This window comes from Electrona antarctica, assembly GCF_951216825.1.
Source record: "Electrona antarctica genome assembly, chromosome: 2".
Lineage (NCBI taxonomy): Eukaryota > Metazoa > Chordata > Actinopteri > Myctophiformes > Myctophidae > Electrona > Electrona antarctica.
The window spans coordinates 40,483,303-40,496,055 of NC_136807.1; the positions used below are offsets into that span (position 1 = coordinate 40,483,303).

At 43.0% G+C, this 12,753-nt stretch overlaps 1 protein-coding gene across 1 annotated transcript in view; it reads left to right on the forward strand.

The window, feature by feature from the left end:
• cacna1sb (calcium channel, voltage-dependent, L type, alpha 1S subunit, b) overlaps positions 1-12,753 on the forward strand; it is a 42,037-nt gene that overhangs the window by 15,624 nt on the left and 13,660 nt on the right. The window contains exons 8-20 of the mRNA XM_079520818.1: positions 73-212; positions 343-421; positions 609-769; positions 2,290-2,515; positions 3,254-3,461; positions 3,952-4,072; positions 6,474-6,588; positions 7,524-7,617; positions 8,084-8,153; positions 10,448-10,580; positions 10,978-11,107; positions 11,227-11,286; positions 12,185-12,291. Of these exons, the coding sequence (XP_079376944.1) occupies positions 73-212; positions 343-421; positions 609-769; positions 2,290-2,515; positions 3,254-3,461; positions 3,952-4,072; positions 6,474-6,588; positions 7,524-7,617; positions 8,084-8,153; positions 10,448-10,580; positions 10,978-11,107; positions 11,227-11,286; positions 12,185-12,291 (1,644 nt within the window). The remainder of the gene's footprint in view (positions 1-72; positions 213-342; positions 422-608; positions 770-2,289; positions 2,516-3,253; positions 3,462-3,951; positions 4,073-6,473; positions 6,589-7,523; positions 7,618-8,083; positions 8,154-10,447; positions 10,581-10,977; positions 11,108-11,226; positions 11,287-12,184; positions 12,292-12,753) is intronic.

Here is a 12,753-nt window from a genome sequence, read left to right on the forward strand (position 1 = left end):
TCTCTCTCTACTGTAGTTCTGCCACAGAAAATGTTGAATCACGTTGACCACCATCCCTTTCTTGCTAACTAGAGAGTTTACCAAAGAACGAGAGAAGGTGAGGTGTCGTGGAGAGTGGCAGATGTTACGAGAAACTCAGCAGTTGGACGAGGACCTGCACGGCTACATGGAGTGGATCACTCATGCCGAGATCCTGGATGCGGACCGGGAGGGTAAAGGACACAATAAACCCACATTAAACCCCTATGCGTCCAGTCTCCAGTGTCCCCCCCCCCTTCTTTATCCCGTCTCTGTCTCTCTTAGGGATGTATTCATTAACTTCAATCTTTCTACCTTTGTCAGGTCTCCTGCCGTTGATCGGTTCCGATGATGAAGCGGACAGCCTCTATGGCCTGGAGGACAAGAAACTGGTTTACTACTAGTGAGTTTGGTCCTTCATTCACATAACCAGCTAAGCCTTACGTTCACTTAGTTGTACGACGGTGTTGAGTGTTTGTTTTTTGCATTGACATTCTTTGACATTTTCGTTCATGACTATTGTGTAAATGCATCTCTACTGTGAACCAACATATGGTAATATTTCATATTTACTTACTGTCTCTGTGTAGTCGCCTGGGCCGACGCTGGAACCGTTTCTTCAGGATGAAGTGTCTGGTTTATATAAAGACCAAGGCCTTTTATTGGGCAGTGATATGGCTGGTCCTCATCAACACATTGTGCATAGCTACAGAACACCACAACCAGACTGCTGGGCTGACAGGTTTTCAAGGTTTGTTATCATTATCCTCTATTATTATTATTATTATTATTGTCTTGTTATTATTATTATTATTATTATTATTATTATTACACTCTTGGTCCAGCCGACCAAAGGCGCGGCTGCACAAATAATTTTGGGGCAGGCCCGTCTAGAGTTTATATGGACAGGTATCAGTCAAAAGGGAAAAAAACGGCGGCCTGATGATGTCATAGTGATGTCATGAGACCTGTGCACAATAGGCTTTCCCCATGTATGGGGATGATGATGTCATAGTGATGTCACAAGACCTGGGCAAAATATATGGGGGCTTTCCCCGTGTATGGGGACTTTGAGTGACGAAAAACGCCCCATATATGGGGATTTTGAGTGACGAAAAACGCACGATTCCATAGTTAATAATTATTATTATTATTCTGTTTAATTACCTTTCGAGCTTGTGGATCTGGTAGTTTTGATGCTTTTGTGTGAGACTGTATTATGATACACTTCTGGTCAGACGAAGGAGGAGCCAGGCCTGGACACTCCCACAGTGCCTCTTAGTGTCACCAACATCTCATCAGCCATCTTCCCCATTGACTGTCTCTTAGTCTAGCAGGAGACAGTGGGGGCTGTAGCATGCCACTTGGACACAGGACAGAGACAGTGGGGGCTGTAGCATGCATGCCACTTGGACACAGGACAGAGACAGTGGGGGCTGTAGCATGCCACTTGGACACAGGACAGAGACAGTGGGGGCTGTAGCATGCCACTTGGACACAGGACAGAGACAGTGGGGGCTGTAGCATGCCACTTGGACACAGGACAGAGACAGTGGGGGCTGTAGCATGCCACTTGGACACAGGACAGAGACAGTGGGGGCTGTAGCATGCCACTTGGACACAGGACAGAGACAGTGGGGGCTGTAGCATGCCACTTGGACACAGGACAGAGACAGTGGGGACTGTAGCATGCCACTTGGACACAGGACAGAGACAGTGGGGGCTGTAGCATGCCACTTGGACACAGGACAGAGACAGTGGGGGCTGTAGCATGCCAATTGGACACAGGACAGACAGTGGGGACTGTAGCATGCCACTTGGACACAGGACAGACAGTGGGGGCTGTAGCATGCCACTTGGACACAGGACAGACAGTGGGGGCTGTAGCATGCCACTTGGACACAGGACAGAGACAGTGGGGGCTGTAGCATGCCACTTGGACACAGGACAGAGACAGTGGGGGCTGTAGCATGCCACTTGGACACAGGACAGAGACAGTGGGGGCTGTAGCATGCCACTTGGACACAGGCCGGGTCGCCTGGAGGAGGGTGTCTGTTATAAGACCCGGAAACACCCAATGATTCCAGGTTTACAACACTGATGAAGCTGTGTCCACTGTCCAAGTTCATGCATCAGTAGATGTATAATTAACTGATCAAGTAGGGCATTAATCTACGAAATGAAATTCTGCCTGACAGCAACGATAGGCAGTTTGTAACCGCTGCATCCCGTCTCCATCTGCATGTCATCTTCCCCGTCTCTCCTCACCAGATGTGGTCACCAGGATGCTGCTGGTGTTGTTCTCCGTGGAGATGTTCATGAAGATCTACGCGCTGGGTCCCAGGACCTGCTTCATGTCCACGTTCAACCGCTTTGACTTCTTCGTGGTGTTGTGTTCCATCCTGGAGATGATCTTGTTGGCCATCGACGCTGTGTCTCCACTAGGCATCTCCGTCCTCAGATGCGTCAGGCTGCTGAGGTTCCTCAAGGTCACCAAGTAAGCAACCTGCATCTTAAGCAGCACAACTACATGTTCTGTATTTGTCTCTACTTTGTTTATTGGGTATTTATTGTATACTATACAAAGTTATTATACAGATAATATTGCAAATTGCCTTAAGCCCCATTCAGACCAAAATAGCCAATACATTAATTTTTATTTTGTATTAGCTTCTATAAGCTTGAAAATAAAAAGCGTGCTTTTTTCTCCCTATAGCTCAACTTTGACGCAGATTTTAAAAGCTGTGTTCTAACTTTCAGCTTTTAAAAGCTAGCCAAACAGCATGATCTGAGTAGGCGGGGATTTTCTCATGTATGTATGTATGTAATATTAATGATGATTTGGCAAGAACATAGCATATTTTTGGAAAAGAATAAAAGTTTATATAATCAACAAGTGATGGGTCAGTGAAAACTTTGCATTCCGTGACGGGCCCCTGGCTCCACCCCAACTCTCTACTACTACTCTACTAATACGACAATCGGACACTCCTTTAGATGTCAATCTTAGCCAATCAGGATGGAATATGAAGAATCTGAGAACTCATTTCAACCGCTTGTATCTGCGACATTATTCTTTCGGTGATGACCTACACTTCATGACCATAGGTTGCCAGGTTGGCCTAATACAGATCAAACTGGCGGTCCTTGAAATGAAGAACTTTGAGAGTCACTGTAATGATGCCTAGTTTCAGTCTATATATACTCTGGTAACGCCTCTCTCCTCACTCCCCAGACACTGGAAACCTCTCAGTAATCTTGTGGCCTCCCTCCTCAACTCTGTGCGCTCCATCGCCTCCCTCCTCCTGCTCCTCTTCCTCTTCATCGTCATCTTCGCCCTCCTGGGCATGCAGGTGTTTGGGGCCAAGTTAAATTTCCTTGACCCCAAACTCAGACGCAGCAACTTCGACAACTTCCCCCAGGCCCTCATCAGTGTATTCCAGGTGAGGGACTAAATCAGTGTTTCCTAAATATAGGATTCCATGGTTTTGTTATGGACCGGTTTTCATGGGGCGCGAGTAAATATTCATTATTTTTGTTCTTTGTTTTACCTTTCCTACAAAACAAAACAAACAAACACAAAACAATATATATAATGTTTTCTTGCTAAATGTATTTTTTTTCCACAATTCTTGCAAAAATAGACTCTGTTTAGATTATTTAATTATTAATTCAATATTTAATTTGTGTAAATTGTTCTTATTGTGCATCTTATTATTTTTGGTGTCTTACAATCCTGCAAGGGATGGGTCACATTCATCAATCCATCCATCCATCCATCCATCCATCCATCCATCCATCCGTGCATGCATGCATGGATGGATGGATCCATGCATGGTTTGTTCATTCATGCGGAGTGCATTTGTTCTGTGCTGCACTGCTGCTAATTTAGTACGATCTCTCATCCATGTTGTTGACACTTTCCCGTGGCAGGTCCTAACAGGAGAGGGCTGGAACACCATCATGTACACTGGCATCTTAGCCCACGGAGGCCCTGCCTTCCCTGGCATCATGGTCAGCATCTACTTCGTCATCCTCTATGCCTGCGGCCACTGTATCCTTCCTGTGCAGTGCAACTCCTAACAGTGGTTACACTGTAGCACTAAGAAATCAACTCTACCAGGAGTTGAATCATTCATTCATTTCAGCTGCTCCGCCCCCTTCCTATACAAACCCACCGTAACTTCAACCTCCATTTTAACCATGATAGATTCATCGAAAACACCCATCCTTTTTCCTGGTGACTGATACTACCCTCCTAATACGTGAGGTGCCCATGTTGTTTTATATAACTTTTTTCATTTACACTGAATCTTTTTTAAAACACGGGCACCTCACGTATTAGGCGGGCATACATCTGGCCAGTTCATTGGTACTTTGCATTCCTGCATCATTGTTGAGTACATCTATATGTACTCGATTCTACAAATGTCTTCTAAAAACAGTTTTCTGACAAACCTATGTTGCTATATCAGTGGTGCTAAAACCTTTTCATGTCTAGGACCCCCAAATATGTGTTTGGCCCATGGCCCATTTTTTGATAGCCAACCAATGTGAGATATATATATATATATATATATATATACAGTATATAAAAAAATCAGAAATTATACAGATGCTTTCCCATTTTGGGTTAATACAAAATAAGTAGTACTGTGGTTGTTCTCTTACACCAGGGTCTAAATTTCTCTGTATACATTGAGAAATTTAGACCCTCGTGTGAGGAAAAAAGTACTGATGGTGCTGATGGTGTGGCGCTCCACTTCTGCAATCCATCTCCCACAGTCCCACTGGGGTCCAGCGAATTGTAAAGGTGATAGACTCTCAGCTGATACCGACAATAAGCCTATCCGAAAACACAAAGGTGTGAATGGTCATATACAGTGGTGTGCCGTCAGGGCCAGCAAGGCCTTCTCTGCTGGCCCACTTGCCTGATGCAGAAATTAAAATTTATATTTTATAATAAGTTTTTATTTTTAACAAATATTATATCTATAATATTATATATAATATTATATTTATTTCGCTGCCACTGCACTGTTTCTCACTCAGACAGGCTGGATGCTCTGCTTCCATTCTGTGCAGGTGCAACAGCCCTTGTTTTTTTTTAACCAATGAGATTATTTCATTGTGTTGTCTCCGGGTAAAATTCTCTACCGGGAGGCCTGCAGAAACTCCAGTGAATCCCCTTGCCGTTGAAATGAATGGGATCAATATAGAGATTGACAGGTTCCTTAGCCAATCAGATTTCGAGTTTTTCCTGCTGGGCGTTTTCTTTCATGTACCAGCGCCAGCTAGCTGGCCTTTGGTGACGTTAACGTCTTGCTTGGATCCCATCACTGGGGGAAATATTGTCAAATGAGAAAAGAGAACTGGGTTTTCAAACTTTCTGCGCGAGTTCCCATATGTGGGTTGATTGAAGAGCTAAATAGATTTAACTCACAAACAAACGCGGAAAACGGCTGAAGGAGGAGAATAAACAGATTTAGTGGTGGATTTACAGCATTTTTCGAGAATGAAGGACTTCAAGAAAAGCTTGCAGGGTCGACCATTGGTATGATGCAGGCAGCCATGGTAAGGATCTTTATATAATATTTATATACATGCGATCGCGATGCGACGCAGCTTATTGATGATTGATCGTTTTATAGGCTATGGTTGTGGACTTCAGGACTTGTGGTTGTCCGTGCTGACAGTGTGTGTGTGGCCGAGTCTCATTTGGTTGTGCGCTGCGGAGCCACTTGAGTGTGTGTGTGTGTGTGTGCGCGCGCGCGTGCATGTGTTTAGTCCCCGCCGGTGCAGCATAGCTGGGATATTACAGAGCCTGATGGTTCAGTTCCACCAATTTTTGCGTGGTTTAATGTTGTATAAGAACATATGACAGGTTGTTGGGGGGGGGGGGGGGGGGGGGGGGGGGTTGAAGGCCTAGTTCATTTCGGCACGGCCCGCCACTGGTCATATAACGTTAATATTAAAAAGTGATACCAATAAAGAACTGAAAATATACCACGTTAATTCCATTGATCCAAGTGGGCACACAAAGGATTGATTGATTGTTAAAATAATAAGTAAACATGCTCTGAAATGCACATGGTCCACTCATATGACTGAGGTCAGCTGGGTAGACTAGGCGGTGAACGCTTTTGAAATCTTCAAGTAGGCCCTGATCCTCCAGCCTTTTTATATTGCAGTATTGATCCTTTTTTTTTTTTTTTTTAAGATTTCTTTTTTGCGGCTTACGCCTTTTATTGGTTTTTGAAGGGACAGACAGTAGGCTGACAGGAAACGGGAGAGAGATGGGGGAAGACATGCAGTAAAGGCCGTGTCGGGCTCGGGAGTCGAACCCGCGGCACACTGCGACTGGATTACCAGTCGGGTGCCCAGACGGTTACGCCACCGCCTGGGCAGTATTGATACTTTTACTTAAGTATTTTTCCTGAGCTGGTTGCAACCAGATATCCTCCTCAACGTGTTCCTGGCCATCGCCGTTGACAACCTGGCCCAGGCTGAAAGCTTGACTGCAGGCCAGAAGGAAAAGGACGAGCAGAAGTTGAATAAGAAGTTGTCGAGGTAAAGACAATGTGGACTTTTTAGATATGAGATACTAGTTCTTGATGGGTTTCACATGAACCCCAGCGTGGTGGTTCTGAAACTTTTTCTAGTCATGGACCCCCAAATTGATAATGTGTTTGGCTGCAGACGCCCATCTGAAAAGGTTTTGTACCAGGGATGTTTAAGAAAATTTAAAAATATATTCAAAAAACGATATTTATTTTTAAATAGCAATTTACAATTTACAATTTAGGCATTTAGCAGGCATATACAATAGCCAACATATACATTGATAAAGTGGTTCAAATGATTGTGATTGTGCTATTTTTGCTGTGGACCCCCTAGAACCCTCCCAAGGACCCACTTTGAGAACCACTGCCCTAGTGTCTCTATTCTGAGGGCCAACATTTGGTCAAAATTGCCGATCTACAAGCTCTGCAATTTCGTTGATGATTGGTCTAGAGCAGAAAAAGGAGGGGGCTTGTAGAGAGCCATACCAAATGGTTCCATTTATTAAATTAACGGTGCTGTAAGTGATATTTTTTGGGTTAAAACGTCAAAGCTCTATATTTAGATTCTAATAATTGTTATAGAGCGTTTGTTCAGTATCAAGGGTCTCCCTGCCTCTCCTATTTAGTAAACGGTAAAAATAATTTCATCCAATCAGGAGAGACAACCCTAAAAAGATAACTTTAGGGTTTTCGTTCCAGTTCCAGTTCTGTCTGCTCATTCATTCGTTTTGATCACCCGGCCTGAAATCACATTTTCGGTGTACTAAAGAGCTAAAGAGAACGGAAGACCTGTGTGTTACTGAACAAACGCTAGTTGGTTGCTATCAAAATGTAGAGCTATGTACCAGTTATTTTAAGAAAATGCACAGCACCTTTAACACTCAGGATTTTACAGTGTTTGTGTCAAGCTCCGCTCTCCTGTCTCCATGTTAATTCCTCCAGAAAGATACCTGAGACAAAGGAAGAAGAGAGGGAGAGGATAGCTAAGAAACTTGCAGAGAGCAAGAAAGTTGAGAGCATGCCGACCACCGCCAAGGTTAGTACAGTATACAGCAGTTCTCCTTTCATACACTGTTAACTCTGAGCACCACCACACTATCCTGACTGAGTGCTAATTTAACTCTGCGTGAGGCCCCTTTTCCACCGGGGTTGAACCGGTTTAGTTATTTTCCCCCGCCTAATATTGAACCAGTTCAGAGTGTGTCCACTGAAAATGAATTGGTTACTGCAGAGCCCTAAAAGTTGGTTCAGAACTGGAACCAAAAAATGGCCACCAGTTCCGTGAAAGCACCTAGGTTCCAAGAATCTAGAACGGAACCAGTTCTAGAACCAAAGTTATTTTGGTGGAAAAGGGGTCTGAGAGAGTACAAATGGAACCATGCTTCCACTAAGCTAAGCTCTCAGGAGTTTACATACCTGTACTGCACTTTCACATTTATTAAAACATCAGGTTTTCCATGCAATGTTCCATACTTATACGGATGCTTCTTTTCAACTTTCAGCTAAAAATCGATGAGTTTGAGTCCAACGTGAATGAAGTGAAGGATCCCTTCCCCCCGGCAGACTTTCCAGGTAAAAAATGAAAATGAGAAACAAATCCCAAACTCCTTTGTTACCGTCACAAATTCTGAAGTCATTAACCCAATAAAATCGGATAAGTGTCTGTGTCATTTTAGATTTTTAGCCACCTTAACTATTTTTTTTATACTTTGGCTATTCAAAAATAGCATATACAAGTGAGTAAGATATACAAGCGTTATACAGTGCGTCACTTCGTGGCACGCACTTCAAGGTCCCTGGAACAAAATATTTTGAAATGTGAGTCTGTGGCCAAATACATATTCTGAGGGTCCCATTTGACATGAAACAATTTGAGCACCACTGATATAAACATTTTTTTTCTTCAGAAAACGTATTTAGAAGACATTTGTAGAATCGGCTTCCCATTGTAGGGATGGAAGGGGCGGGGAGACCTTTGTTAATCCCATGGAGGAAATTCAGTTTCAGCTTCACCAAGCTGATGGCTGCTCAGACGTTCATTATAAAGGGAGGAGCTCAACTTGGACACTCATGCATGAAGGAAGGGTGTGTAGAGCCCAGGATCACATATTGATAATTGACACAGGGGTGAAAAATGGGTTACCAAATTGTGGGATAAAAAATAAATAATAAAGGGAGGAGTTAGGGGGTTAAGTGTCTTGCTCAGCGGCACTTCGACACACAGACACGCGTGGGCTGGGAGTTGAACTGGTGACCTTCTGATTAGCAGACAGCAGAGCCATCTAATAGAAGAGTTGCGATATTGAGGGGGCAGAAAACGCGCGCGAGCCCATAGACGCCAATGCATTCCGTAAACTTCCGGTTGTCCCCATGCTCAATAGAAGTCTATGTAGGAGAGCCGCCATTGGACTGGCCCCATGAAGTGAACGGAGTTTGCGTAACTCTGTCTTACTCTATGGCTCTGGCAGACAGCCTCTCTACCCACTCCTCTGGTTGCAGTTATAATAATAGTAGCATGTCATTATTATTAGACCGGAACAGTTAATTCCCTAGTGCATTTATAGTCAGAGTCTAAAGTTAGGCTATTTTCACATACTCTGGCCACTACCATATACAGCCTACTACTGTACAAGTCGCTATTGGGAATTACGTCGTTACCTTTCCAAGAATCAAGATGGTTTATTTGTCACTCACTCACATCCAGTGAAATGTATATTTGGCTTTCTATTAGTTTCTCTGGTCTCTGTGATAGTATAACAGGCTAATCAATTAATCTCAGTGAGCCTGTGCCAATAGAAGAATATTCACCATAGTTTTGAACTGCACAATATATTCGTACAGTTTGTATAAATTCTGAAAACCTGGAAGTGAGTTTGCAATGGATTCCCTCGCTAGATTCCCAATGCTGTTTTTTTCCCCATAGGGTTTTAAAGTGTATGCAGAGAATAAGATCTGTGGTTAAAATAAGCCTTAGGGAGTTTCAAGTTTTGTTGTAAAATGTGTTAATTTGTGAAAATCATCTTGTTCAACTAAACATGTCAGTATGTGTTTGGTGCAGAGCTTATTGTTCTCTATTTAATACCCAATGTGACATTTTTAATTTGAAATGTGTTGTGAGTGAGAGCCCCATGAGGCTTCGTATGCACATAAAGAACAACTGTGCTGTGCTCTGCCTGTGTTTCATGGCCGCCCCAATGCTTTTCCAATGGAAGTCACGTGGTTTGACCAAACACTTGTGTTTGATTGCCCCCCTCCCCCATCACACACAACTGTTTGGTCAAACCACGTGACTTCCATTGGAAAAGCATTGAGGCGGCCATAAAACATGGACAGCACAGAGCATGTTAGTCTGATATGTGTGTACGAAGCCTCAGGGTTCGTCCTAATTCATGCTCCGTCACATGGCGGCGTCATGCGCCCAAAATAGCCGACCTACAGTACAAGCTCACAATGCGTCGCAATCATGAAACAAAGTATGAACAGTGCTGGACTAAGTACACAGAGTTTTTAAGGAGCAATATCACAATATGAATAGTAAACGGTATTAACATTTTTACTAAAAGTGTAAAAGTACAAGTATTGGCATAAAATATACTTACAGTACCAAAAATTTAAAAACAGCAAAAGTAGAACCTTTAGAGCGTGCAGATCTGCTATTCTTTTGTGTGGCGCTGTAGTGTGATCAAGTAGGGCATTCATTTACAAAAAAAACACACAAAAGGTTGATCTAGGGATTCTAGGAGGTTTCTGCAGCGTTATGTAAATGTGCTTGGTTACTTTTCCACCACTGAGAACAGTATGAATGGGGCTTTGGCCTTGTACCAAAAGACTGAACACCTGCACGTCATACTCTGCACCGTCCGCAGGTGATGACGAAGAGGAGGAGCCAGAAATCCCCATTAGCCCCCGTCCTCGACCAATGGCTGACCTGCAGCTGAAGGAGGAGGCGGTGCCCTTGCCTCAGGCCAGCTCCTTCTACATCTTCAGCCCTACGAACAAGTGAGTGTACTCTACCCACTGCTGTGAGTCCAGTACATCTGCTGTCCCTATTGGGCATGTCTTTGCAAGCGGAAAAGTTTCAGAAACTGTTCATAAAAAGAAGCTGAAAAGCTTGTTTTTTGTATTTTTGTTCCAGCCAGTTAACACAGGTGTGATTTAAAAAAGAATAATCTTTCAACAACTTTGTGTATTTAACTATTAAATTATAAGTTGAATGTTCTCAAATACAAACTTTAAGTTCTCTAAGTCTTTTGTTGCAAATTTACTTTACACAAGGATACAGTGAACTTAAAAAGATTCTTGAAACGGTCGCGGCATTTGCAGACAATGCAAACAGTGCACAACCATTCATTGTACTGGAATAGAATTAATTTGAGTGTGCGTTTGTGTGGATTAGGATCCGCAAATTGAGCTACAAGATCATCAATGCCTCGTCCTTCACCAACTTGATCCTCCTCTTCATTCTGCTGTCCTCCATCTCGCTGGCCGCAGAGGACCCAATTGACCCCAAATCCCCCAGAAACAAGGTGACTGATGTCCAGGGACATCTCCATAGAACCCGTTTTGTAATTGTACTCTTTAAATTGATCACAATGTAACTGTGTATATTAGACGACTAATATTGTGTATGTGCCCTTCCTCTCAGATCCTGGGCTATGCTGACATCGTCTTCACCACAGTGTTCACCATTGAGATCATACTGAAGGTAAACCCAGCATGGAAGACGGTTTAGTTTTAATTGTCCCTATTTTGGGAATGTCCTAGGCGAAAGGTTATGCATTAAGTTATCCACAAAGTTCAATATCAAACATTCAGTTGAAAGATATGGCTACCATGCAGACATGATGGTCACTTGTTCTCATGTTTTTATTTATTCACTAATACTAAGAATGTGATTTAGAAGTGAACACAGGCCAATCGTGTTCATATAGATATAGAATGTGATTTAGAAGTGAACACAGGCCAATCGTGTTCATATAGATATAGAATGTGATTTAGAAGTGAACACAGGCCAATCGTGTTCATATAGATCTAGAATGTGATTTAGAAGTGAACACAGGCCAATCGTGTTCATATAGATATAGAATGTGATTTAGAAGTGAACACAGGCCAATCGTGTTCATATAGATATAGAATGTGATTTAGAAGTGAACACAGGCCAATCGTGTTCATATAGATATAGAATGTGATTTAGAAGTGAACACAGGCCAATCGTGTTCATATAGATATAGAATGTGATTTAGAAGTGAACACAGGCCAATCGTGTTCATATAGATATAGAATGTGATTTAGAAGTGAACACAGGCCAATCGTGTTCATATAGATATAGAATGTGATTTAGAAGTGAACACAGGCCAATCGTGTTCATATAGATATAGAATGTGATTTAGAAGTGAACACAGGCCAATCGTGTTCATATAGATATAGAATGTGATTTAGAAGTGAACACAGGCCAATCGTGTTCATATAGATATAGAAGACGCTCTACAAAACCGAATGCACGATGGTGGATTCGAAACCCCAAACTCTGTGCGGTGGTGGGCATTTAAACCCAAGCCAGTTCATGTGTTAGTAACTGTACAGTACTTGTATCTGACCAACAGATGACAGTGTATGGCGCGTTCATGCACGAGGGCTCCTTCTGTCGTAACTCCTTCAACATCCTGGATCTGATCGTGGTCACGGTGTCCCTGCTCTCAATGGCAATGGAGTGAGTTCAAGTTTTGACACATAGCCACAATTTCCCTTTTTACCACATATTTTGCACTTTATTTATTCTTTAATCATAACCCAGCCTTGTGAACTACAGTAGCAATATCTCAGGAACGCTTTGAGGGAATTTCATGAAACTTGGCAGAAACCTACACTTGGACTCAAGTTCCAGGAAGTAGGTGGTCAAAGGTCGAAGTATCTGTGACCTCACAAAACATGTTCATTAAATTCCCTCAAAGTCGTCACTATTGAGGTTTCTAGTACTGACTACTGGACACCAACGATATATATGGCAACTTGTTGGTGGAGTCATACATGGCACAACCTGAGTGTATTGTGTATCTGTGTATCCACACGTCCCAAACTCTTCTCCCTTCTGGCCCCAAAACTGTGGAATGCACTCCCCGTTGCAGTCAGAACTGCGGCATCACTCCCAATCTTCCGCCGTAGCCTGAAGACC